Source organism: Pan troglodytes, chromosome 3 (assembly GCF_028858775.2).
Source record: "Pan troglodytes isolate AG18354 chromosome 3, NHGRI_mPanTro3-v2.0_pri, whole genome shotgun sequence".
Taxonomy (NCBI): Eukaryota; Metazoa; Chordata; class Mammalia; order Primates; family Hominidae; genus Pan; species Pan troglodytes.
In genome coordinates, this window is record NC_072401.2 from 6,061,119 (window position 1) to 6,086,275 (window position 25,157).

Here is a 25,157-nt window from a genome sequence, read left to right on the forward strand (position 1 = left end):
ATATTCACCTTACTGAGGTGGCCTGAAATCAACCCTACAATACCTCCATGGTACGCTTGTATTATTTTTGTACCTTCATTTGAATCTATAACTATCCCAAAGTTGGCACTATGGAAAGGGAGAGGATGAGGGCTGTAAACATTACTGATTTATTTGGGGTCAGGAAGAAAGTAGGCTCGAAACTAACATCTTGCAAAAATAATGTTATTATATCTTATACCATATCAGTCTTCAGTGAGTAGAAAGCCAGGACACCACTTTCTCCTTAGAGCTCATTGTCATTGGCAAATATAATGAAGGTTGGTGGGCAGAATTCTGGGTTCAAATCTCAGCTCTGTTGCATGTGGCTGTGTGGCAGGAGGCAAGTGGCCCCTGCAAGTTTCTGGGCATTTTCTCATCTGTAAAATGCGGAAGATGGTACCAACCTCCCCACATGCCATGGAGATCAAGTGATAGTATGTATAATACATACATTAGGCTGGCCCAGAAGAATGATTAACAAGCCTTAATCCATTAAAAGAAGGATCAAAAACTGTAGCCCTTGAGCCAAATCTGGCCATGTCCTTCTTTTCCATATTGCCTGTATGCCTGCGTGGCATATGCCACAACCACAGAACTGAGTAGTTGCAAAAGATATCATATGGCCTGCAAAGCCAAAAAAAATTTGCTGTGTCACCCTTTACTGAAAAAGTTTGCTAACCCCTGCATTTAAAAATGCCTTACCAGGCGGGATGCAGTGGCTCATGCTTATAATCCCAGCACTTTGGGAGGTGGAGGCAGGCAGGTTGCATGAGTTCGGGAGTTCGAGACCAGCCTGGGCAACACAGAGAAACCCCGTCTCAAAAAAAAAAAAAAGCCTTACCGGTTCACCAAAGAAAAAGAAAATGCCTTATTATATCTAAATGACCTTTCACAAAGCGGCAAAAGCACTTCAGTGGAGGAATGATAAGCTTTTCAATAAATGGTACTGGAGCAATTGGACATCCATAAACAATAACAATGACAAAAGAACCTCAACCTAAACTTCACACCTTATACAAAAATTAATTCAAAAGGGATCACATACTTAAATGTGAACAATAAACTATAAATCTTTTAGAAAAAATATTGCCAGGCATGGTTGGCTCACGCCTATAATCCCAGCACTTTGGGAGGCCGAGGTGGGTGGATCACTTGAGGTCAGGAATTCAAGACCAGCCTGGCCAACATGGTGAAACCTCGTCTCTACTAAAAATACAAAAATTAGCCGGGTGTGGTGGCACATGCTTGTAATCCCACCTACTTGGGAGGCTGAGGCGGGAGAATCGCTTGAACCCGGGAGGTGAAGGTTGCAGTGAGCCAAGATTGCACCACTGCACTCCAGCCTGGACGACAGACTGATACTCCATCTCAAAAAAAAAAAAAAGAAAAAAAGAAAGAAAAAGAAAAAATATAAGAGAAATTCTCCAGGATTTAGACCTAGGCAAAGAGTTTTTAGACTTGACACCAAAAGCATGACACACAAAAGGAAAAATTAACTGGAATTCATCAAAATTAAAAACTTTTGCTTTGCAAAAGACCTCTTTAAGAAGATGAGAAGACAAGCTACAGAGTGAGAGAAAACGTTTGCAAAACAGATGTCCACCAAAGGACTAGTACCTAGACCAGATAAGGAAATTTCCAAACTCAGCTGAAGACAGGAAGCAATCCAGTTAGAAAATGGGAAGGACATGAACAGATATTTCACCAAAAAGGATATATAGATGGTAAGTAAACACGTAAAAAGGGGTTCAATGTCATTAAGCCAGCATGAAAATCCAAGTTGAACTCACAATAAGATATCACCACACACTTGTCAAAATGGCTAAAATAAAAAATAGTGACACCACCAAATTCTGGCAAAGATGTGGAGAAACTGGATCACTCATACATTGCTGTTGGAAATATAAAATGGTACCTACGGCCATACTGGAAAACGTTTTGGCAATTTCTCATCAAACTTAACTTGCAGTTACCAGAAGACCCAGCAGTTGCATTTGTGGGCATTTATCTCAGAGAAATGAGGACTTACGTTCACACAAATGTTCACAGCAGCATTGTTCATAATAGCCCCAAACTGGAAATAATCCAGATGTCTTACAAGGGTGAATAGATCAACAAATTGCAGATACAGCCCCCTCTGTACTTCCTGGGTATCCCCACTTATGGGAGGGTTCTTCCTAGTTTAATGGACATCTCCATCCATTGAAACAGGAGACTGACATGGATAACTTTTCATTTCCAGTTCCATACAACTATCCCGCTGATTCTTCAAAGAAGCAAACCCTCCTTTGCTTTTTATATTTTCTTCACACATGGGAATGGGAGATGTGGAGGGCCTTGCACAGAGTAAGCGCTTAATATTTGTTGAATACATGCATGAGGAAGAAAGGAAGCTTTTTAAGGAAGCTTCATGAAAATGTAATGCATTATGGGCCATTGTCATGATTTATAATCTGAGTTCCTTTCCTTCAGCAAAAAATATACGTGAAGAGAGGGTGAAAGAGAAGAAAAGAAGGAGAGAGGCAGTGGGGGAGGGAGGGAGAAGAGACAACAGAAAGCAAAAGACAAAAATACCATTGATTAAACTTTTCTTTTGTTATCTTTCCTTTCTTGGCAATAGATGTTTATTCAGATTTTTAAAATGTGCCTCCTTGACCTTCTTCCTAAAAAGAAGTCAGATGATGAATTATACCAGAAGATCCTTTCAAAACAAGAAAATGTAAGTAAGTCTTCAACCTATGTTTCAAGGTAACTTAAAAATAGTTTATTATAATATATACAACTTATGATGCAAAAATTTTTTTCTTTCATGTATAAAATAGCTTATTACAATATATACTTTTCAACACAGTATAGTGAAATATAAAAGTATGTATACAAATATTTTAAAAGTGTATTATTAAAATTTGGAATACTATTTATAGCAAAGAGAATAATATTGGTCATATCTACTACTCAAAGACGGTCACTGTTAATGTTTTTTTCTGCATTTGGGATATTTTTAAAGACATAATTTGTTTATTGGTTATAGCTATGTATACTACTTTGTATTCTATTCTCAGTCTTTTATGGAAAGTTTATTTTGTCTCGTGCGCAGCAAAGAGTCAGGGCTTGGAGTCAGACTGGTTGAGGTTGGTATCCTGGCTTTATCTTTTACAAGCTCTCAGAATCGTAGTTTCCTTTTTGTGTAGTGAGATAATTCCTGTTCTGCGAGAGTGCAGAAAGGATAAGAGAGATGTATATGATACACCTAGCAATGTCATAGTTGGCTGTGAATATGTGATGGCTGCTGTCATCCTCATTATCACAACCACCACCAAAATCATCATCATCTTCATTATCACCACCACTTTTATTTTGTATCACCATCACCACCACTATTACTATCACAGTTCTCTTCTTCATCATGTCATTGTTGTCATCACCATAAACACCATCATCTTTGCTATTGTCACCACTGACATCATCATTCTTTGTCTTTACCACCATCACCATCCTCATGTCCTCATTACCATCATCATGAGCATCATTTTTATCATTGTTGTAATTATTGGCATTCTCATTACTACCATCACTGCCATCATCATCTTCATTACCACCATAATCATCATCACCATCCTTATTGCCATCACCACTACCAATGTTGCAGGGCAGGCAAGCTCCAGAATAGGGTTTAGCCTGGGAGGGTACTTGGCTTCACCTAGGAAGGAATTCAAGGGAGAGCCAGTGGTGTTAGACAGTAGTGTTTTAGTGAATGGTGCTACTCCTTGCGGATCAGGGCTAACCCGTAGGCAGTGTGCCCAGAGTTGGTAACATATGGATGCTTGGCAACTGTATTTATACTCATGTAAACCCACTTTCAATTACATGCAAATGAAAGGGCAGTTCATTGCAAATTGAGGGACAGGTTATTTAGAACTTTCTAAAAAGGGGACAGTAACTTCTGGGTTGTTGCCATGGAAAAGGGTGGTAACTTTTGGGTTGTTGACATGGCATTTGTAATCTGTGGTTGTGCTGGTGGGAGTGTCTTATGCTAATGAGCAATGAGGGCAGCAAGGGATCACTTTCATCACCATCCACTGGTTCCTGCCGGTTTCTTCACTTTATCCTGTCTGGACCAGATCCCATTTTGATCAGCAGGGTTGTGATCAGAAAACAAGTCCTGCCAGTCTCCTACCTCACCTTATCCTCACCATCATTGTCATCATTATTCTCGTTACTACTATCACCAGCCTCTTATTCATCATCCCCTGCCATCATTTTCATTATCATCATCATTGTTATTGTCATCATTTTCATTACTGCCATCGTCATTGCATCATTGTTGTGATAGTCTTCATCAGCACCACCATCATCACCATCTTCATCAGCACCACCATCACCACCTTTATCATCTTTACTGCTACCTCTACCTTCACCTTCATTAGAGTCCTCATTGTCATCGTCATCGACCTTGTTCCCACCACCGTGAGATCTGGGGGTTTGGGAAGGAATGTTTCTTCTTTACTCCACTGGATTCCATGAGGAAGGATGACTCACTGCATCCCATGAAGGAGGAAGGACATCATCATCTTCACTGTCATCCTCAGTATCACCACCATGGTCATGGTCCTCAGGCAGTGCACGTCATGCTTGACATACATTATTTCATTTAATAGTTATGACAGCCCTGTGAGTGGCCATTGTTATTTTTGTTTTACAGCTGAGGAAACTGAGACTCCATGAGTTCAAATGACTTTCCAATGGCAAAAATGATAATGATGACGATGACATTTATAATGGTATTAGTAATAATGAAACAATACTGTCTGTTATAATAGAAAGAGTAAGAGCCTTGGAGTCTGCAGACCTCAGATCAAATTCCATCTCTACCAGTTAAACAAGGCTGTCTGAACTTAAGCAAGCATGTTAATTATAATAGTGGCTACTATTTGTTGAGATAGGCTAGCCAAGTGATTTAAATGCATAATTTCATTTTACACTTGGAATGACCTTAAAACTTTCAGAAGAGGACAAGGAGTGCCCAGAATTTGGAAGAGTAAGGACAAGCCTGGCACTGCCCCTTCCTGCCTGGGCGTCTTTGGACAAACTATCTTACCTTCCATAAACCAGCTTTCTCACCTGGAAATGGGTCATGATTTCTCTTCCGCAGAGATGCCGTGAGGATTAGAAATCACATATGGCCTCAGCTTGGGTCTTCAATAGTAGTTTATATCAATGTTATTTTTCCTAGTGAACCTTGACCCATGCCACACTGTTGGCTATGTGACAATGAATATAGAGAAAATAGAACTGCCTCCCACACACTATCTTGGGGTTTGTGAGTCTATACTTAGGACTCACCTTTTCCTTCCTGAGTTCAGAATCGTTTGAGAGAGTCAGGAGGACAGATATAGAAATGTAGCTTTGTTACTGATTAGAGGCCAGCTTGGACGACGTGGCTTACATGCACAGCTATCATGGCTTCCTAATACTGAATCCCAGAATTCACTCAATTGCCTAGCTAGTCACGGGCAATGCTGGGCCACCTCAGGCTTCCCCACACAGAAACAGGGCCTTGGCTACCCAGCTCACTCTAGGCTGATATCACACCAGAGCAATGGCCTCCCCTGATAGGCCCATCACAAACAGGAAGAGGCTGGGCAAGTTTCTGGCCTTTAAACCAACCAATCAAATACACACCACTTCCTGCCCTGGGGTGTTGTTCTTTCCCAGGAAAACCAGAAGAGGAGCAAAGAAACATTCCTTCCCAACCCACTGGATGTAATGATATTTTCCAGGACTTCATAGTGATTGAAAGATACTATTTTATTGATTTTTAAAGTATGGTCTAGTTTTTTTTTTTTTTTTTTTTTTTTTGAGGGAAGATATAGAGGAAAATAATCCATTATTCTTGAGGCTCTATGTTTAATGAGAAAATGGGTCAAACCTCATGTACAACAACCCCCAGAGCATTTAACTATTGTTTAAAAATATTTTGTGAAATGTGAAAAATAAAAGCATTTATTTTTCTAGAATTTAAGACACGCTAAACTTTTTCTTTGTTTATTTGCTTTCTTTTTTTTTTTCTTCTTCTTCAGGATTTGGAGGAACTAGAAAAGGGACTTCAGGTCAAACTGTCAAACACAGAAATGTCGGGGGCTGGTGACTCTGAGTACATCACCCTGGCTGATGTGGAAAAGAAGGAGAGAGAATACTCTGAACAGCTAATCGATAATGTGCGTGCCGGACTTTCTTTCCTGTACACAAATTTTGGTTTTAAAACAGTTAAATTGGCTAAATTAGAGAGATGATAGTTAGAAGTGTGCCTAATACTTGAATTCCCCTATCGCATTCTGCCCTAGAGGCAGGATCCAGTTTCCGATGCTAAGTGATAGGGAAGAAGTAATTAAGCAGCAAAGATTCACAAAGGGAGGTTTATTTTTTATATCATGAATTATCCTCATTTAAATTTCAGATTGGTCTTTTTATCATTCAAAGCAAAGGTTGCTATAACCCTTGATGTCATCACTGCCCTTTGGAAGAGAGTAGAAGAAAGCTGCTAGGCATCACTCGTGAAAGCAAGTTTTAAATTCCAGACAGAATGGCTTCTCTGAAACATCTTTTTTCTTTTCTTTTGGGTTCCACCACCCCCTGTTCATATATTATGTATTAAACAAACATGTCCTTGGCACTTGCTCTTCACCAGGGATTGTGCTGGGCACTGGGGACTCAAAAATCATTTAGACATGGCCTTGCCTGAGAGAGGCCAGGAGAGACAAACAGGTGAGCAGATGAGGGCTTCACAGAGTGACACATCTTGTGATAGAAGGAAGCACAGGAGAAGGCCCGAGGCAGGCACCGTGGAGGGAAGAGTTCATTTTACCCCAGGCTTAGGAAAGCCTCAGTAGAAGAAGGGACCATGGAGAGGCTGGCTGGGAGAAGTGTGGGTGCTGGCCAGTGGTGGGGCAGAGATGGGAGCTGAAGAGGGCTGAGAGCAAGTCGAGGTAAGGTAAAACCAGAGGGATCTGGCCAGAGGGCTTGTGTCTTATGCCAGCGAGGTGGGAGTGTCTATTGCCAGCGAGGTGGGAGTCACTGAAGCTTTGAAGCAGGGGGTGGCTGGGTTCAGCTTCTGCTTTAGAAGGGCTGCCCAGGCACTGAGTGGAGGGTGGTGAAGAGCTACTGGGCTAATCCAGCAGGAACTTTATTAAGGCAACTGCGGTAGGATGGAGAGGTGAGGAAACGTGTGAGAGAAGCTGTGGTGGTCTACCATGGGGCGGCAGGTGGGGAGGAGGAGGGGGTCCAGGGTCAGTGCTGCTGAAATAAGCGCCCCAGAGCAAGACGCTCATGGGAGGGAGGGAGCCAATGCTCCTGTCCTCTGAATAGGTCCAATATTGAGAGGAGAGGCTTGGAGATGGAGGGTCTCCATGAGAGCCCAGGTTAGAGGACTTGGAGGGCCAGAATGTTCTTAGAACTGTGGGCCAGGATGCTAAGGAAGAGGGCCAGCCTGGATTCCGGTGGTCCACAGAACCCCCAACGCTGTGTGCAGTATCTTGTCCATGTCTGCCTTTCTCAGGGACAGGGTTCAGAATTTTCATAAGATTCTCCAAAGTATTGGTGACCTCCAAAAATGGTGACCTCTGGCCTAGAAATGGTGTGTAAAAAGGGAAGAGAAAAGAGCTTTGGTGCCAAATCCTGGATCCTGCCCATATTTAAGGAGGAGAGGATGAGAAGAATTGGGACAAGAAAGCAGAGGAGGAATTGGATGGGCTTTGCAGAAGCAGGAGAAAATCATGTCATGGACGCCAAGAGAATCAGGAGTTTGTAAGCAGAGCGGGCTGTGCAGAGTTGGCGGGTGACAGTCTGCAGTCACGTGGCAGGTGGAAGGCAGGTCATCTGATGGCTCCAAGGGGAAGAGCAGGGTGAGAGCGTGAGGGTGCCAGGCAGGTTTGAGGTCCCTCCTGGCGGGGATGAGAGGAGGAGCAGCATGTATGGGGTTTACTGGGAGGCAATGGGGCCCTGAGATGGGAAGCCGCATTGATGAGGGGTGTTCATCTGGGTGCAGGCTTCCTCCTGGCAGAGCCAGACCGACACCGCAGTTGAGGCTGACAGAGTTTCATGATCTTGAGTCACAGCAACAAAATCAGCATGGGTTTCTGGTGACACTAACCCCTGCCCCCTCCCATGCCCAGTCCAGCCAGAAGTGTCCATTTCAGCCTCTCAGAGGCTGAGCCAAGATGGAGGCAACCTCAGCCATGGAGTTAAATGGACCTGAACCAAATCCTGGCTTTCACTGGGTCCATGACCTCTGACAAGTGACCTAACTCCCCCGAGCCTGTTCCTACACCTCTAGATACATACTTTATCATGATATCAAATGTGTGAAGCACAGAGCCTGGCGAACAGCCTGTGGGCCATGAGGGAAAGTTGTCCATTTCCTAGTGTCATTGTCCTTAGAGCTCTGACTGGCTGTGATGACTCAATTAAACCTCCTGCATTCTAAGCCACTTGGAAATTCCCAGCTCTGCTCCTGATAAAATGAGGGGGAGGGAAGATTTTAAAGCAAAATGTTTTCATGGTCAGCATCCTCTCTGCCATATTAAGCTTTTGTACTTTTAGGACAATAACTAATATTTAAACATCTGTTTATGCTTTTACTTCCAGGAAGTATTTAATCCCATTTAAAATTGCCAAAGCTTCCATGAGCACATTGTCACATTTCATCTGCCCCTAGGTAGCTGTAATGACGTGTGCAAGAGTCTGTAGGCTGGACAAGCTACTGCTTTCTTTCCTTAGCAGCAGTGCTCTCGTGTCTGCTGAAACACCATTGCAAAACTGACTGACACTGGAACCAGACAATGGAACCAGAAAGAACTTCACTGTAGAATGTGATTGTTGCCAAGATAAACTCACTGAAACTGTAGAATTGTTTAGAATCTTTGTTTGTGATAAGGAGTGAATTGTAATTCCCGAGCACGCACCGTTTGGCTTTCTTAAGTAAGTTTTTCCCCTCACTTCTTGCTGCTTGTGCTCATTTCACAGATGGAAGCTTTCTGGAAACAGATGGCAAACATCCAGCACTTTCTTGTGGACCAGTTTAAGTGTTCCAGCTCCAAAGCCCGACAGCTCATGATGACTCTGACGGAAAGAATGATTGCAGCCGAAGGGCTATTGTGCGATTCTCAGGAGCTGCAGGCTCTGGTAATGCTGGAGGGGGCGGGAGGGAACATAAAGATATTCAGACTAGAGATTTGGAATCCTGAGGCTTGACATCCTTAAATCTAACAGATTCATGTTGTAGCTGGTTATATAGAGCCTCAGGGGAAAAAAAACCAAAAACAACAGTAAATTCATTCATCCATTTATTTATTTATCCATCCATCCACCCATCCATCCACCCATTGACCCTTCCATCCATCCATCCATCTACGTGTCCATCCATCTACCCATCCATCCATCTGCCCTCCCACCCATTTATCCATCCATCCATCCATCCATCTACCCATCCATCCACCCATCCATCCACCCACCCATCCATCCATCTGCCCTCCCACCCATTTATCCATCCAACCATCCATCTACCCATCCATCCATCCATCCACCCATCCATCCACCCACACATCCATCCATCTGCCCTCCCACCCATTTATCCCTCCATCCATCCATCCATCCACCCACCCACCCATCCATCCACCCACCCATCCATCCACCCATCCACCCACCCACCCACCCATCCACCCACCCATCCACCCATCCATCCACCCATCCATCCATTTACTCATCCATCCATCCATCCACCCATCCATCCATCCATCCATCCGTCTATCCAATGAGCGAAGGCTCTGGCCAGCTCAGTATTACTGCAGCATAGAACACTGGTCCTAAACCTGAAATTACACATTGAAATTATCTGGGAGCTTTAAAAAGTACTGATTCTTGGGCCCCAGATGGGTCTCCATCCCAGAGTTTCTGACTTAATCAGATTGGGGTGCAACCTGACTGGGCATTGGGGTTTTTAGAGCTCCCCAATGGCAATGGTGGGCGCTGGGGTTGACGCCCACTGGTGTAGACAGAGCATTGATTTACTTTCCTGATTGCCCTGTTTTGCCTGCAGAGTTCTTTACCAATGCCTTTTCCTGGCCTTCACTCTGAGGTTCTAATATGATTGGTCTGGAGTGGAGGCCCTGGCATTGTGGGTTTTAAAACTCCCTGAACTACTCTGACGGGAGGCCAGGGATACAAACCCCTGGTGCATGGGTGTCCAACCTTTTGGCTTCCCTGGGCCACATTGGAAGAAGAATTGTCTTAGGCCACACATAAAATACATTAACACTAACGATAGCTGATGAGCGGGGGAAAAAAAAAAAAAAAAAAAAAAAAGTCCCTGCTTATTTTTGTGAAGCCTACCAACCACAGATAAGCAAAAAAGTCCTCACATTCAAAGGGTTGGACACCCATGGGAGAGAAATCTGCGAATCCAGCTTTGACTCTGGGCTCTGTTGTTTGGAGCTGTGTGATCTTGAACACATTACTTAACCTCTCTGAGCGTCTGTTCCCCTATTTATAAAATAATAGTGCTAAGAGTTGCCACAGACAGGGCCTGGCTAGATGCTGAGTGACTCCTAACACCCCAGTCACCATTGGGTTCCTCTTGGTACACATTGGGCTCATCCTGTGTGCGCCAGTGTGTACTAGGGCCAGGGAACGAGCCCTCTGATGCTGCCCTGCACCCATTTCCCTGTCCTGTGCACCAGCCCGTGTGGCAGCTCGGCTCAGAACCCTGCAGTGGCCGCCCTGCCCTCAGCACAGACTCAGCTCCTCAGACCCGTGGGAAAGCCAAGCCTCAACGGATCTTTGCCTCCTCTTGCACACCACATGCCTCTCCCAGTCCGCTCTGCTCCTCCAGGTGTGATCCACAGACCACAGCATCGGCAACACTGGGAGCTGGTTAGAGTGCAGAATCCTGTCCTCCACCCCTCCCAAGCAGGATCTACACTTTAACAAGACCCCCACATCCACACAGTTGTTTGAGAACTTCATGTGCTTTTTCTCAGTATATACACACATGGCCTTTTTTTTCTGTCAACACTGCCGAAAGATAGGCATGGAATATATTTTATTCACAGCACACAGATAAGGAGCCCACTCAGTGATCCACCTAAGATCCCCGTCCTCTCTAATGACATCGCTGAGCCTGGGCCTGAAGCTTCCTGGTTTGCTGCCCAAGCCCCTTTGAATTGGATTTCAGTTTGATAAGGCTGCTGACTCATTAATGCTCTGCAAAGGTGAAAGACTTTTCTTCCTATATTTTTTTCTTTTGCTATCAGCAGGATATTGATGCAGAAAAAAGAAAATACATCCTTAGCTGACTCTGGCCAGAGTATCAGCCAATAACTTCCAAATAGGAAGAAGGAAAGGGATCATCCAGTTTAACAGCATGACTGTCCTTCAGCCAATGTTTAATGAGCACCTACTGTGTACCACATGCTGTTCATGGAAACCATATTGCAGAGGTTAGGAATGCAGGCTCAGGGAAGAAACTGGAGCTCCCACTGCAGTCTTGCCACTCGTTAGCTGTGTGATCTTGGGCAGATAATTTAACCTCTCTGTGATTTGGTTTCATTTTCTCTGAAATGGGGGCTATGATAGCACCTGCTCTCTCACAGGGTAGTTGAGGGTGTTAAAGACTTGGCAGTATGTAAAGTTTTTAGAGCAGAGCCCGGCACATAGGAAGCATTCAGTACTTGTTAGTCATTAGAGTCCTGCAGGCCACATGTCAGCAGGAGAAATAGACAACAAAAAATTACTGTAATGATGCATGGACAGGGCTACACAGTCTATGTTTGTATAGAAGAGGGATGGATTCACTATGCCTGCATACCGGGCACCAAAGGGAAAAAAGATGGCTTCCGTATCTGAGAACACAGAAGAGTTGGAATTCCCAGAGCGGCCTCCCATCTTTCTGGCCTGGGCATTTGGAGCTGGAATGTGCATCTGTAAATATTAAAACTGGAAGAGCCCTTCAAAGCGACCCTGACGGTCATCAGATTCAGTTTCTTGAGACTCACAGGAAAAAAAACAGCTGCCAAGACAGATGGGACTGGCTGTAGATAATGGTGAAAACAGCTGACACTCAGGGAGGCTCACTGTTCCCTGGCCGTTGTTCTCAATGCTTGACGTATTTTGACTTATTTAATCCTCATGTCAAATCTGTGTGGCAAGGGTCAGGTGAGGAGCTTGTGCTCAGGTCCTGGGAGCCAAGTCTGAGCCTGGCACTGTTGACTCAGCCACACTCAGAGCACATCAGGGCCCCTTCCCCCATTCCACGTCCCTCTTCTCACGCAACTCTCTCCACTCCCATCCTCCCTCCAATATAAGCACATCGATTGCACCACCACTGCCGACTCCAGCCAGCCTGTGTTGGGTTCTCAACATGCTCTTTAGAGGTGGCCAGAGCCGCCCTTCCCGCGGCCCACCCGGCACCTCCGCTTATCCTCTTGCACCCTCTAGGGGTCACGGGCTGCTGGAATGAGCCTCACCGTCCTTGTCCATCGCTGGGGGATGTTCTTGCCCTAGTCTTGTATTGTGGGAACAGAGGCCAGTGCAGCTCAGCGCACAGTGTGGCCATGACTGGTCAAGGGGACATGGGCGACTCAGGCCTGGCCCCTGTCTTCAAGGGCTCTCAGTCCAGGCTGGGACTGCCCCTCACAATCACCTCCTCGAAGACAGGAGCCCTGGGGCAGTGGAGAACAGAGTAGGGGACCAGTGAGGGTGGGGACTAGCAGGGAAGGGCCACAGAACCCATGAGGCAAGAAGGACCTGGCTAGGCAGGGGAGTGAGAGGAGGCAGTGAGGGTGTTCCAGGAGGAAGGCCCCGCATGTGCAGAGGCTGGGCAGCCGGGAGCAGGCAGGTGTGCAGGACAGGGCCCCACAGAGCTTCCTGCACCATGCCTGGGGTGCTGGACTTGATCTCAGGGCAGCAACAGGAGGGTTTGGGGCCATGGCTGACAGAACCATCAGCATCTCTGAAAGGTCCGCTGGTCTGTGAGGTGGGGTTAGAGCATGGGGCAGAGATGGGAGGCTGGGGAGCAGGACTGGCCTGTGGCCTCGGCCCAGCACAGAGGTGCCTAGGCCTGAGCTGGGCGTGGCTGGGAGTGGGGGGTGCAGAGTCTGTGCCGAGGGAGATGCCAAGGCCCCCCACCCGCTCCTCCTTTCCCCCTTACTCTCATTCCACAAGCAGCTGCTCTCAGGTGTGCAGGGCCCTTGGCTGCCTCCGGTTGACATTTCCCCCTCTTTTCTGAGAGTCCCTGAAATGATGAGGTGGGGCTGGGGAGGGCCTTCTGTAGAATCTGACTGCGGGGAGTCGTGTTGGAAGCCAATCGTTCCCCTGAAAATCTCGGTCGTCCTTAGCAGTCAGGCTCTCTGGGGCTCTAACAAAAGCCAGGAACTGCTGGCACTTTGCATTTCCTCCGCAGCCCTGTGGGGGCCACAGGGCCAGATTGGCCGGGGGAGATGACTATAAGCCAGGTGGCTTTTCCTCCTTGACCGTTTGTAAATCTGGATTCCCTCCTAGGAGGGTGGTCCTCTGGGGAGCGCTACTGGTGACTAAGTGCCTACATGCTAAGCTGCGTCAGCCTCCCCGCACGCTAGGAGAGACACTTAATCCCCACCTCGGGGGCAGACCCAGATCTCGCTCATGAAGGAGAAGGGGAGTTCATTCCTCTGAGCTGCGCTCTCCCAGGCAGTGCCATTAGTTAATGACCCTGGTGGCTTCTTCTCAGCTGTTAATTAACATGCCCTGGTGGTTCCCAGGACACCCCAGCTATGGTCCTGTGTGTTTCTTTTTGCAGGACGCCCTGGAGAGGACGATGGGGCGGGCACACATGGCAAAAGTGATTGAGTTTCTGAAGCTGCAAGTCCAGGAGGAGACCAGGTGCCGGCTGGCTGCCATCTCCCACGGCCTGGAGCTGCTGGCTGGTGAGGGGAAGCTGTCCGGGCGGCAGAAGGAGGAGCTGCTCACGCAGCAGCACAAGGCCTTCTGGCAGGAGGCAGAGCGCTTCAGCCGGGGTGAGCCGTGGGCATGGGTGCCGCGGTCCACAGCACTGGCCTTCTGGGTCCCTGGGGCTGTGCAGTGAGAGGGCTGGCAGCCTGGGGCAGTGTGCCCATGATGCCAGGCACAGGCTGCCTTTCTGCTTCTGCCCTAGGGACTGGGTCACTGGGCTGCTCTCTGGGGCTCTCTTCCCTTCTCTGTACAGCAGAGTCCATGAGGGCCACTGCCCAGGGCAGGGGTCACCTGCTGCACTCACTCACCAGGGATTCAGGCTGATTGAGTCCCCATGTCCTGCAGCAAAGCCACCGGGAACTGCAGAGGGACAGAGGAGGGTGAAGGGTCTCACACTAGAAATTTACCACCCAGCGGCAGCTCATGGTCATGCTGGAGTCATGTGGCCCTGCTCACCGGCAGAGTGGGTGAGGATGGGCCATGGTCCAGCGTGTGGGGCAGGAAGGGGAGCCGCGCGTGTGTCCCACACATGCTCCTGCCCCAAGGCTGACCCTGGGGTGGGGGTGGGGCAAGGCTCAAGACGTAGGAGGCATCTGGGCTTAGCTGAGGTCACACTGCTAGTGGGACCTACAGAAAGAAACCCAGGTCTGTCACCGGTAGGACAGGCACCATCTCTGCAGCCGACACCAGCTTCCCCAACCTCCAGACAGGAGAAAGCATGAGGGTCCCCACTGAAAGTCTGGCTCACAGAGTCACCTCCTGTGCTGTGGCTTTTTTCAATCCCAGAGTTTGTCCAGCGAGGCAAAGACCTGGTCAAGGCGTCTCTGGCTCACCAGGTGGAGGGAACGGCAAAACTCACGCTGGCCCAAGAGGAGGAACAGAGAAGCTTCCTGGCTGAGGCCCAGCCGACTGCTGACCCGGAAAAGTTTCTCAAGGTGACTCACATCCCCAGCCTCTGCACATGTGGGTGAGCCAGTTGTAGCTCTGTTCCCGTGACTGAGCACGGGACGCCGGAGGTATTCATCAGGCATGAGGTTATCTCCCCACTTCCCATGTGTCAGCCGAGTGACCGAATCTCAGTCCCTTAGCCCCTACATCCCTAGGGTCCTAGTGGACTGTAAGCTGGTGATAAGAGTTGTGCTGCCCTCACTGGGCTGCTGAGAAGAGGAGGGGGTAGGATCCGTAGAGAGCTTGGCAGAGTGCAGACGCATGGCAGGAGCACACAGAGGGTGGCAATGGCGTGAAGGGAGCAATGTGTGGCCCAGAGGGGACAAGCATGTCCCGGAGAGTAAGGCAGGCTCACACACCCAGGGACAGGGCCCTTGTGGGTCGGCTGCAAGTCCAGGAGAAGGAAGGGAGTTCCCAGCCTTGCATGTGGGGTTGAGTGGTCAGGGCCAGGAGGTGGCCAAGGTCAGAGGTACCCTTGGTCTTGCCTGAGAAGGGGACAAGAAGACCTGAAGGAGGACAAAAAGCAAGATGTCACCCTCCAAGGAAAAGGAGTCAGCTGGCCCCAGTGCAGGCTCTAAGGACCTGGACTCGCCAGTTCTCAGAGAGACCACCGAGCTCTGGTTTCGCTCTGCTTGCTTTCACTAGTAATGGGCAGTGGGGCTGGGAGAGGACCAGCTTGTCCGTAACCGTCTTGCAGGCTGGTTAAGCATTGGGCGCTGAGGCCAGCCACACTTGGGTTTGGGTGCTGACTCTGCCACTAAATAGCTGGGTGACCTTGGGCATGTTGCTTACCCTCTGGCCCTCAGCTTCCACATCTGTGAAATGGGCATAATGGCACCTATATCACAGCATTGTTAGGATTCAGTGAGACCAAGGAAGGGGCAGCCCCAGCCTCACTGTTTGCCTGGGTCCGCCTGCCCTCCATCAACACTTGGTACAGCACATCTCAGTTCTGCCAAGGGGTGGGTGGCACCATGTCTGGGTCCAGGCTCAGCCCAGAATAGAGGCCCAGGGGCTCTCCCTGGGGGCCAACCTGGTGGTGGTGGCACCACTGCAGTGAGAAGCCAATGGAGGGGTCCCCCGAGAACAGAGGACAGGCCTCTAGGTCCCTGGTCCAGCTTCCTCCCTCACCCAGGGAGCCTCTTCCAGGCCCATACTTGGAGCTTCTGCATTTGCCACAAAGGGGTAGGGTAGGTTTTTCTATCTTTGAGACCCATTTGAAATAAGAGGAAGATAAGGCTATTCAGCTCCTGGTTATTTGGATATTTCTGGGCCCCTGTCCTTGATGTCACAAAGCCCAGTGTGAGTCCAGAGTGTGGAGACAGTGCCTGGGTGACCTCAGTGTCCCAGGGCCTCGGTACAGTCCTCGGAACGCCTCAGCGCTGGCGTTCAGGACACGTGGGACGCAGGCAGGGAAGGGTGAATGAGCGCATGCGTGCATGAATGAACCAGGACATGGACAAATGGGCAAACGAGCGAATGAAGGAAGGAGGATGGAATGGGTGGGAGAATGAACGAACAACACCAGGCTCCCAGTACACACTCAGCACCCACCTTTTTCCAGTCCCGCCCTTCTCTCTCATCTCACCTCCTGCCCGTAGCATCACCAAAGATCTTAGGGGGTTTACCTCCTGGTCTCTGCTGCTGCTCGCTGAGCCTGGCTCCCCATCTTCCCTCCAAGGAGTCCTTCCTTGTCCTTAGAGACTCCATTGAAACATCTCCCCCACTGGGAATTTTCTCCTGCAACCCTTCCCTGAGAAGGGTCTGTTCCTCTGTCCTTCTGCCCCGCCTCGCCCCTCTCTGATGCTCTGTTTAGGGCTGGCTGGGTCTCCCCCTGCTGATGCCCGGGGTAGCCCAGTCTCCTGCTGCTCTGCTGGGGTCCTCAGGGAAGGGCCTCCACCCCTTGGTCAGAGTGGGGCCTGGCTGGTTGCTGACTGCACTGACCTCCAATCGCCAGTCTGTGTCACCCCTGCTGGGTTCCCATCAGTGGGTCTTCCATGGCCTGGGTGGTCAGAAAGTGATGTCTGGGTGGCTGCGGCCAGGACAGAGGAGTGACAGAAGTGGTCCAGTGGCCCCTCCTCATCCTGGGTTTAACAAAAGCGTGGTGGTTTGTGGTGTTTTCTGGAAATCGGATTTGCTGACGCTGGCATCAGCTGTGAAAGCCATGTGACAGCCCCATGCCTCAGTTTCCTTGTGTGTAATACAGGTGCCAACATCCTTCTTTCTAACCTGAGATGCAGGGGATGGTTGGAGAACCTTCTGGAAAAAAAAAAAAAAACCCTGCATGTTTCTACCAGACTCAGCTCTTGTTTTCCTCACAGGCTTTTCATGAGGTCCTGGAGAGGCAGAGGCTGATGCAGTGTGACCTGGAGGAAGAGGAGAATGTCAGAGCCACCGAGGCTGTAGTTGCACTCTGCCAGGTACATGGCCTCTGTGGGGACCAGCAGAGAAGCCCCAGGGTCTGTGTGTGTGCGAGAACCTCACATCCTCCTGGCTGGGGACCCCAGAGGTGGTTCAGGTCCAACCCCGCACTCATTGGCCGGTGATCCACGCAGGCCGTGTCCCCTCCATGCGATCCTCCTTGCCCACCGAGGCGGTTGGCCTTGGTCCTCTCCGAGGCACCGTCCATTTTTGGGGTGCTGAGGTTTCTTATCTCCACACATCCCTGTCAGCAAAGCTCTTTGGAAATCCGTTCTCCCCAGGTGAGAAATAGGCCCAGGGTTTCTGGGTGTCATCAGTGTAAAGTGGTGATGAAGAAGGGGTTCTGGGCTGAAATGGGGACGTCAGAGATCACATGCCACACCACCTCTTTCCCCTGTGCAACCGTGTGCAGGTCTGGGGTGGGGAGGTGAAGCTGGCCATGCTTACCCTGCAGGGTGACTTTGAGAGAGCAGGAGAGGGCACCTGAGCCCTCTTTAGGGGCAGGAGTCACAGGATGCCATGCTGAGCCAGACAGAGCCCCTGCCTCAGGCAGCATCCTCAGTTGTTGGAAAGACAGGAGTGTGGACACCTGGCTATGAAGGAATCAACAAGTGGGTGTTGGGCAGCACTGGGAGGAGGAGAGGGCCTGGGTCTGTGTCCTGGCTCCCCGCTTCCTCACTGCGTGACCACAGGAGCATCACTTGGCCTCTAGCCCTCAGTTTCCCCATCTGTGAAATGGGGACAGTCATAATTCTTCTTCATGGTGTGCCAGGAGGACTGTGTGTGGGGACCCGAGACAGCAGCTGGCACTCGGAACACCCCAGGGCACGTTGTCTCCGGTGACAGCTTCCCTGCTTCTGAGTGCAGAGGAGAGGCAAGGGGCTCCTGGGTGAAGGTGACGTCAAGGACAGCAGCCTGTAGGAGGCATTGCTGAGCCAAGCATTGGATGAGACCAGGCCCAAGTGGACAAGGAGTCAGCGGGCATCCCCATCAGGGAGAAGCTCATGCAGTGGTGGGAAGTGCAACTCCTCACCCGGATGGGAGCTGCACTGGGGTCAGTCATGTCTCTGTTAACCTGCTAGGGCTGCCGTGGTGAATACCACTGACTGGTGGGTTAAACAACAGAAAAGCATTCTCTCAAGATTCTGGAGGCTGAAGCCCGAGATCACGGTGCCAACAGGATTGACTTCTGGTGAGGCCTCTCTTCCGGGCTTGCAGACAGCTGCCTTCCCGTTGCCTCCTCACAGTTATTTCTCTGTGCTTGGAAGACTGGAGGGCAGGGGAGAGAATGAAAGACAGGGCTCTGGTCTCTCCCTTTTCTTATAAGGACACCAGTTCTATGGGATTAGGGCCCCACCCTGATGACCTCATCTAACCCTAATTACCTCCTTAAAGACCCTGTCTCCAAATACAGTCACATGGGATAGTGGAGGTTAGAGCTTCAACATAAGAATTTGATTACTTAATTACCTCCAAATCCAGTCACATGGGATATTGGAGGTTAGGGCTTCAACCTAAGAATTTTGGAGGGAGACACAATTTAGTCCAAACAGTGTCCTTCAAAACGTCATGTCCATCTGGAACCTCGGAATGTGGCCACACTTGGAAATAAGGGCTTTGCAGATGTAATTGGTTAGATCGCACAGTTGGTTAGGTCCTACTGGATTCGGGTGGGCCCTAATTCTAATGGCTGGTGTCCTTATAAGAAAGCCATGAGAAGACATAGAGACACAGGGAAGGAGGCTGTTTTTGAAGACAGAGGGAGGGACTGGAGTGATGCAGCCACAAGCCAAAGAACACCTGCAGCCACCAAAAGCCAGAAGAGCCCAGGAAGGGCCCCTCCCAGAGCCTTTGGAGGGGGCGAGGCTCTGCCAACACATTGGTTTCATACTAATGCCCTCCAGAACCGTGAGAGAATAAACTTCGTTGTTTTAATGCACCCAGTTTGTGGCACTTTGTCATGGTGGCCACAGGAAACTAAACGGAAGGCGATCTTTGTTCAGGGCTAGCTCCTATCTTAAGTGCCTCTTGAGTATTTGATTATTTAATTCTCATGAGATTCATGAGGAAGACACTGCATTTTCCTTCCTTCCCAGATGAGGAGTGAAGAAGTGTTTTCTCCAGAAATGGGTAGGATGGGGCTCAATTTGTCAAAGCCCTGGGGCCCACAGACAGGAAAGGAACAACTTTGTCCCCAGAGGAGTCAAGACTCACATCCCTGGCTGGGCATGGGGAAACCAAGTTCTAATCTTCCTCTGAGTGCTAACATGCTGTGTGACCTTGGCTGGTTACATAACCTCTCTGTGCTGGCCCATGTATCTTGCCCAGGTTTTACACAGCTAGCAAGCGGGGAAGGTGAGATTTAAAATAAAGGCTTTCTAATGTTAGTGCTGATGTGCTCACCCCAACCATGCTGCTCAGTGTTGACGGCTGTTGTGAAACCTCGCTTCTTGTCTTTTTAGTTTAAAAGAATGTAAACAAGAGACCACAGTAAAGGGGATGCAGCACAGAGCAATTTATTGCAAAGGAGAAAGAATGTTCTGAAAGTTAGGTGCAGAATAGACAGGATGCCCTGGGAGATGATTCAGAGCAGATGAGACAGCCTTGACTTACCGGGGAAACTCCCTTTCTGGGGAGTCTTACGTGATTCTTCATAAGGGGGTGGAAAGAAGCATTATTAGTAAGCATGTTGCGGAGGGCGGTGGGGGGGGTCCTCTGAGTGCCCAGGCACAGTAGCTGTACACACTTGTTCATACATCACATGTCTCATTAGCATCTTAAGTCTCCGTCCAAAGGTGTGTTTTTTACTATTATAATGCGCAGAGGGTCAGTCTGAGGACAGATAAAATCAAAGTGCACCTGCCGACTGCAGGAGATGTTGCCTACTGCAGGAGACGTTGCCTACTGCAGATAACTGTGCTTGAAAGAGCCGGACTACAGTGTAAATGCTGAGGCTTACTGTGTTGATGGTTTGGTCACCGCATCCCAAGGACGCGGTCACTTCCTTGACTACCTATCCTGCCTTACATGTGGGCTGTGGAGCATAATGGTGAAGCCCAGGCTCTGGAGCCAGACATCTGGGGTTCAAATTCCCAGCCGGGCCACTTATTTCCCCTGCCGGCGGTGAGCCCAGGTGGCCCAGAGGCTATGGGGGCGGGGGGTGGTTTCAGCAGCATTCTCCTCCTCACCCCCTATGGTGGCTTATTGGATTCTCACCCATCCTCTCTAAAGCAGTTCTCAAACCTTGCTGTGCATCAGAATGTCATCAAGATTAAGGAAACTGAGGTACAGGTTAGATCACTTGCTCACAATTACACAACCAGGCTGACAGCCTGAGTAAAACCCTATCAATGATTGCTGCAAAGGGTAAGCCAAGCAGTATATAAATGTAAACCCAGAACATCTGTGACGGGTCTCAGTTCATTTAGAAAGTTTATTTTGCCAAGATTGAGGATGTGCGCCTGGGACACAGCCTCAGGAGGGCGTGTCCTGACGACACGCGCCCAAGGGGGTCCAGACACAGCGTGGTTTTATACATTTTAGGGAGATATGAGACATCAATCGGTATATGTAAGAAGTACATTGGTTCGGTCAGGAAAGGTGGGACAACTTGAAGCAAAGACAGGAAGACTCCAAGCGGGGAGGGGGCTTCCAAATCACAGGTAGGCAAGAGATAAACAGTTGCATTCTTTTGAATTTTTGATTATCCTTTCCAAAGGAGGCAATCAGATCTGCATTTATCTCAATGAGCAGAGAGATAACTTTGAACAGATGGGAGGCAGGTTTGCCCTGAGCAGTTTTCAGCTTGAGTTTTCCTTTTTGCTTAGTGATTTCGGGGGCCCAATATATTTTCCTTTCACAATACGAAAGTGCCTGGCCAGCCCCAGCGGGTGCTGGTAAGTACATCAGTTTCAATAAAGGGTTGTCAATGATGCCACCATGACATCCTTAAGAAGTTATGCATTTGGTTTTTCCCTGTGTGGGCCTAGTTGCTGGGCCTGTGAGAGCTTCAGTGAAGAAACTGAAGACAGCCTTTTAATGTAACATCAGGAGAGGGTGACAGGTGTGACGAGGGGTGATACCTGCTGGAGTCTCTCTCCTAGGAGGAGGTATATGAAATGTACTGCATAAGAAGGTGTCGAGGGACACGGTGGAGATGGGTGTGAAATTCTCCACATCTATGTGGGTCTTTGTTTTTTGTTTTTTGTTTTCGGACAGAGTTTAGCTCTAGTTGCCCAGGCTGGAGTGCAATGGTGCGATCTCGGCTCACTGCAACCTCCGCCTCCCGGGTTCCAGAGATTCTTCTGCCTCAGCCTCCCGAGTCGCTGGGATTACAGGCATGTGCCACCACGCCCAGCTAATTTTGTATTTTTAGTAGAGGCAGGGTTTCACCACGTTGGTCAGGCTGGTCTCGAACTCCTGACCTCAGGTGATCCGCCCGCCTTGGCCTCCCAAAGTGCTGGGATTATAGGCATGAGCCACCGCTCCAGGCCTGGCCCAAGACCTGTGTCAGCATGTCTCCCAGAATTAGTCTGGAGGGATTTCCTTAGATTTACTTTGCCATTTCATCACAAGCTTTTAGGTTCCAGGTCGCCTGGCATATTTTACATTTCCTCAATTTGGAAATCGTTGCCTTTGGTTAGTGGAAACTGCTTTTCCTGATACTCCATAGGAGCAGGCTAAAATCCTCCATTGCCGATTGGAGAGCTGGCTGCGCCCTCCTGGCTGGGCATCCTTGGGCCAGAGCCTGGACTGCTCTGAGCTCTAGTTTCCTTCTCTGTGCAATGGAGACTGGGAGCCCATTTACTTTAAAGGCTGGGTGCGCCGAGGAGAGCAGGTCCACGGCCCAGACCTGGCACATGGTAGGTGTTCAGTGAATGCCTCCCCACCTGCTCCACAGGGAGCATGATCTCAGGAGATGTTGAGCCCAGTGGGGATGAGCCCAGATCTGGGTCCAGGGTACTGGGTGTGAATCTCAACCACCAAAATGAATGACTGAAGCAGGTGTCACAATCAATCGAGGTTTATTGAGCCAGCTTGAGGGTGCACCTGGAAAAACGCAAGTCACAGACTTGGCTGTTTTTTCCAAAGAGGTTCTCAGGAGGTTTAATATTTATACATTTTCCTTTAAAAAGGCGGGGGGTGGTTGGGGGGGTGGGGCAGCAATGAGAGGAACAGTTACACACTTGAAAGACTTTAGTTAGTGCCTAGTAAATCTACAGTTTACATAAGATCAGGTGAACCTTTGAAGAAAAAGAGAACAGAGGAAGCAGGCGTCTCATCTTGTCTTTGTTCTGTACCTGGGAAGATAAGCCAGCCGTCAACATGATCAGCATGGAGTCTTTTGAAAGGGCTGGTTTCTGCTTAGTCCTTAGGGAAGAAAGGCTTATGGTGGTTGGCTAGCGAGGGAAGGGGTACAATGAGTTGTGTTCCACCTCTCATCCCGTCCTTTACGGCACCGGGAATTCAGCTTCCAAGGTTTCTCTGGGGTCTCATTGGCCAAGAAGCCCCAACTGTTAGTCAGTTGGCAGCTTAGAATTTTTTTATTTTTTTTTATTATTATACTTTAAATTTTAGGGTACATGTGCACAATGTGCAGGTTAGTTACATATGTATACATGTGCCATGCTGGTGCGCTGCACCCACTAACTCGTCATCTAGCATTAAGTGTATCTCCCAATGCTATCCCTCCCCCCTCCCCCTACCCCACATCAGTCCACAGAGTGTGATATTCCCCTTCCTGTGTCCATGTGTTCTCATTGTTCAATTCCCACCTATGAGTGAGAATATGCGGTGTTTGGTTTTTTGTTCTTGGGATAGTTTACTGAGAATGATGATTTCCAATTTCATCCATGTCCCTACAAAGGACATGAACTTATCATTTTTTATGGCTGCATAGTATTCCATGGTATATATGTGCCACATTTTCTTAATCCAGTCTATCATTGTTGGACATTTGGGTTGGTTCCAAGTCTTTGCTATTGTGAATAGTGCCGCAATAAACATACGTGTGCATGTGTCTTTATAGCAGCATGATTTATAGTCCTTTGGGTATATACCCAGTAATGGGATGGCTGGGTCAAATGGTATTTCTAGTTCTAGATCCCTGAGGAATCGCCACACTGACTTCCACAATGGTTGAACTAGTTTACAGTCCCATCAACAGTGTAAAAGTGTTCCTATTTCTCCACATCCTCTCCAGCACCTGTTGTTTCCTGACTTTTTAATGATTGCCATTCTAACTGGTGTGAGATGGTATCTCATTGTGGTTTTCATTTGCATTTCTCTGATGGCCAGTGATGGTGAGCATTTTTTCATGTGTTTTTTGGCTGCATCAATGTCTTCTTTTGAGAAGTGTCTGTTCATGTCCTTCGCCCACTTTTTGATGGGGTTGTTTGTTTTTTTCTTGTAAATGTGTTTGAGTTCATTGTAGATTCTGGATATTAGCCCTTTGTCAGATGAGTAGGTTGGGAAAATGTTCTCCCATTTTGTAGGTTGCCTGTTCACTCTGATGGTAGTTTCTTTTGCTGTGCAGAAGCTCTTTAGTTTAATGAGATCCCATTTGTCAATTTTGGCTTTTGTTGCCATTGCTTTTGGTGTTTTAGACATGAAGTCCTTGCCCATGCCTATGTCCTGAATGGTAATGCCTAGGTTTTCTTCTAGGGTTTTTATGGTTTTAGGTCTAACGTTTAAGTCTTTAATCCATCTTGAATTGATTTTTGTATAAGGTGTAAGGAAGGGATCCAGTTTCAGCTTTCTACATATGGCTAGCCAATTTTCCCAGCACCACTTATTAAGTAGGGAATCCTTTCCCCATTGCTTGTTTTTCTCAGGTTTGTCAAAGATCAGATAGTTGTAGATATGCAGTGTTATTTCTGAGGGCTCTGTTCTGTTCCATTGATCTATATCTCTGTTTTGGTACCAGTACCATGCTGTTTTGGTTACTGTAGCCTTGTAGTATAGTTTGAAGTCATGTAGCGTGATGCCTCCAGCTTTGTTCTTTTGGCTCAGGATTGACTTGGCAATGCGGGCTCTTTTTTGGTTCCATATGAACATTAAAGTAGTTTTTTCCAATTCTGTGAAGAAAGTCATTGGTAGCTTGATGGGAATGGCATTGAATCTGTAAATTACCTTGGGCAGTATGGCCATTTTCACGATATTGATTCTTCATACCCATGAGCATGGAATGTTCTTCCATTTGTTTGTATCCTCTTGTATTTCACTGAGCAGTGGTTTTTAGTTCTCCTTGAAGAGGTCCTTCACATCCCTTATAAGTTAGATTCCTAGATATTTTATTCTCTTTGAAGCAATTGTGAATGGGAGTTCACTCATGATTTGGCTCTCTGTTTGTCTGTTGTTGGTGTATAAGAATGCTTGTGACTTTTGTACATTGATTTTGTATCCTGAGACTTTGCTGAAGTTGCTTATCAGCTTAAGGAGATTTTGGGCTGAGACAATGGGGTTTTCTAGATATACAATCATGTCGTCTGCAAACAGGGACAATTTGACTTCCTCTTTTCCAAATTGAATATCCTTTATTTCCTTCTCCTGCCTAATTGCCCTGGCCAGAACTTCCAACACTATGTTGAATAGGAGTGGTGAGAGAGGGCATCCCTGTCTTTTGCCAGTTTTCAAAGGGAATACTTCCAGTTTTTGCCCATTCAGTATGATATTGGATGTGGGTTTGTCATAGATAGCTCTTATTATTTTGAGATATGTCCCATCAATACCTAATTTATTGAGAGTTTTTAGCATGAAGTGTTGTTGAATTTTGTCAAACGCCTTTT

At 48.1% G+C, this 25,157-nt stretch overlaps 1 protein-coding gene across 23 annotated transcripts in view; it reads left to right on the forward strand.

Moving 5' to 3' along the window:
• Nucleotides 1-25,157, forward strand: part of EVC (EvC ciliary complex subunit 1) — a 119,143-nt gene that overhangs the window by 27,874 nt on the left and 66,112 nt on the right. For all 23 annotated transcript variants that reach the window (XM_063809336.1, XM_054682725.2, XM_054682728.2 and 20 more), the window contains exons 6-11: nt 2,642-2,740; nt 6,102-6,239; nt 9,043-9,201; nt 13,850-14,066; nt 14,788-14,936; nt 17,271-17,369. In XM_063809336.1, coding sequence (XP_063665406.1) covers nt 2,642-2,740; nt 6,102-6,239; nt 9,043-9,201; nt 13,850-14,066; nt 14,788-14,936; nt 17,271-17,369 — 861 coding nt within the window. The remainder of the gene's footprint in view (nt 1-2,641; nt 2,741-6,101; nt 6,240-9,042; nt 9,202-13,849; nt 14,067-14,787; nt 14,937-17,270; nt 17,370-25,157) is intronic.